The sequence below is a fragment of the Portunus trituberculatus genome, chromosome 35, assembly GCF_017591435.1.
Source record: "Portunus trituberculatus isolate SZX2019 chromosome 35, ASM1759143v1, whole genome shotgun sequence".
In the NCBI taxonomy this organism is placed as follows: Eukaryota; Metazoa; Arthropoda; class Malacostraca; order Decapoda; family Portunidae; genus Portunus; species Portunus trituberculatus.
Window position 1 is genome coordinate 18,961,773 of NC_059289.1, and position 2,500 is coordinate 18,964,272.

The 2,500-nt window shown below is 42.5% G+C and overlaps 2 protein-coding genes across 3 annotated transcripts in view; one reads left to right on the top strand and one right to left on the bottom strand.

The window, feature by feature from the left end:
• Positions 1-2,500, top strand: part of LOC123513265 — a 93,368-nt gene that overhangs the window by 37,478 nt on the left and 53,390 nt on the right. The window lies entirely within an intron of this gene.
• Positions 1-2,500, bottom strand: part of LOC123513026 — a 20,501-nt gene that overhangs the window by 4,634 nt on the left and 13,367 nt on the right. For both annotated transcript variants that reach the window (XM_045269836.1, XM_045269837.1), the window contains exon 2: positions 875-1,059. In XM_045269836.1, coding sequence (XP_045125771.1) covers positions 875-1,059 — 185 coding nt within the window. The remainder of the gene's footprint in view (positions 1-874; positions 1,060-2,500) is intronic.

Sequence of the window (2,500 nt, forward strand, 5' to 3'; positions counted from 1 at the left end):
TCAACTTCTTATATTGAATGTCTCGTGAGAACTTTGGAAGAATCGTTGAGTGCAAAACACACACACACACAACACACACACACACACACACACACACACACACACACACACACACACACACACACACACACACACACACACACACACACACACACACACACACACACACACACACACACACCTGTTGATCTGCTGCAGTCTCTGATGAGACAGCCAGACGTTACCCTACGGAACGAGCTCAGAGCTCATTGTTTCCGATCTTCGGATAGCCTGAGACCAGGCACACCACACACCGGGACAACAGGTCACAACTCCTCGATTTACATCCCGTACCTACTCACTGCTGGGTGACACACCTACACGTGAGGAGACACACCAAATATCTCCACCGGCCGGAATCGAACCCCGGTCATCTGGCTTGTAGAGCGCTGGCTTCAAGCCAGATGACCGGGGTTCGATTCCCCGGCCGGGTGGAGATATTTGGGTGTGTCTCTCACGTGTAGCCCCTGTTCACCTAGCAGTGAGTAGGTGGATGTAAATCGAGGAGTTGTGACCTTGTTGTCCCGGTGTGTGGTGTTGCCTGGTCTCAGGCCTATCCGAAGATCGGAAACAATGAGCTCTGAGCTGTTCCGTAGGGTAACGTCTGGCTGTCTCATCAGAGACTGCAGCAGAGTGCAACACACACACACACACACACACACACACACACACACACACACACACACACATACACACACACACACATACACACACACACACACACACACACAAAACAAAACAAACGTACACTGAAAAATGAGAAAAAGACAAAAGAAAAAGAAACTGCATAATCATTCTATCTCTCTCTCTCTCTCTCTCTCTCTCTCTCTCTCACCTGGTGGCAGCTTCTCTCCTCGGGTTGTATCTATCGTTGCTTATAGCGAACTCCCAGATGTTAAACACGGGGTCCTTGCTTTTGTCCACCTCCTCGTCCGGCCTTCCCGCCACACCTCCACTCGCCACCAGCATCACCGTCACCGCCACCGCCGCCGCCACTGTAGCTCTCCACCATCCCATCATCTGAAAAAGGGAATAGTTGTTGTTGCTGTTGTTGTCATTTTGTTGTTGTTTAATAAATTTTTTCCTTTATTTGTGCTCCTCCTCCTCCTCCTCCTCCTCCTCCTCCTCCTTCTTCATTCTCTTAAACTTTCAGTAACTCTACACTCAGAGGATTGAAAATTACTGTCAAGTGAAGATATACGTACTGTGTGTGTGTGTGTGTGTGTGTGTGTGTGTGTGTGTGTGTGTGTGTGTGTGACTAACCGTAGGAATGGGAGTGAGACTGAGGTGTTTTCTTCGGATTGGGAATTGATAGGAAACGAGCTGGAATAGGAATCTGAAATCTGAACAGGATTGAGAGAGAGAGAGAGAGAGAGAGAGAGAGAGAGAGAGAGAGAGAGAGAGAGAGAGAGAGAGAGAGAGAGAGAGAGAGAGAGAGAGAGAGAGAGAGAGAGAGAGAGAGAGAGAGAGAGAGAGAGAGAGAGAGAGAGAGAGAATGTCTAGCAATGGTCTTGATTACGATAAAAATAAAACAGAGGGAAAAAAAAATAAAGAAAATGACGGAAGAAAGAAAGAAGGAAGGAAGGAAGGAAGGAAGGAAGGAAGGAAGGAAGGAAGGAAGGAAGGAAGATCAGCCTGGAATCAGAATATGTATGTAATATGCAAATTTCTCCCACCAGGATAAAGAAATTTGTCTGGTATAAAGAATGTAGGAGAGACAGACAGGTAGATAAATTGGTAGGTAGATAGATAAAGTAGTGAATAGACAGGTGAGGTGCAAAAGTAGATGGGTAGAAGAGAGAAGGATAGAGAGATTAGAAGAGAGATATAGATGGATAGATGGATAGATAAAAGAGGGGAATATATATAGATTAAAAGAGTGATGGAGATGAATAGATGGATAGAAAAGAGATAGAAGGATAGAGAGAGATTACAGTAGAAGAGAATGACTGAGATGGATAGATGGATAAATAAAGAAGAGAGAAAAGGATATATATAGATTAAAAGACAGAGCGTGACAGAGAAAAAATGGAAGGGTAGAGGGATGACTAGATAAGAAGAGAAAGAGATAGAGATAGATTAGAAAAGGTGATAGATGGATGGAAGAGTGAGTAGGTATAGGTAAGAAAGGAGGGATGGTAAGTAATGAATAAATACATAAAAAAAAGATGAAAAAAAACAAATCCCATGAAACATAAAAAGTGAAAAGAATGAAGAGAAATCGGTTAACATGAAAAAAAAAGAAAAACGTTGATAGAATAAAAATAGGAAAAGAAAACCACTAAAAACAAAGAATAAAGAAAAAAAAAACACGAAAAAGCAGGAAAAACGAGATAAAACCAGATAATTCAACACATCAATGCAAAAAAAAGATAACCAACTTAAATAAATAAATAAATAAATAAATAAACAATAACAAGCGAATAACACCCTTACAGTGAAGAGGGAATAGGGTGGAAAT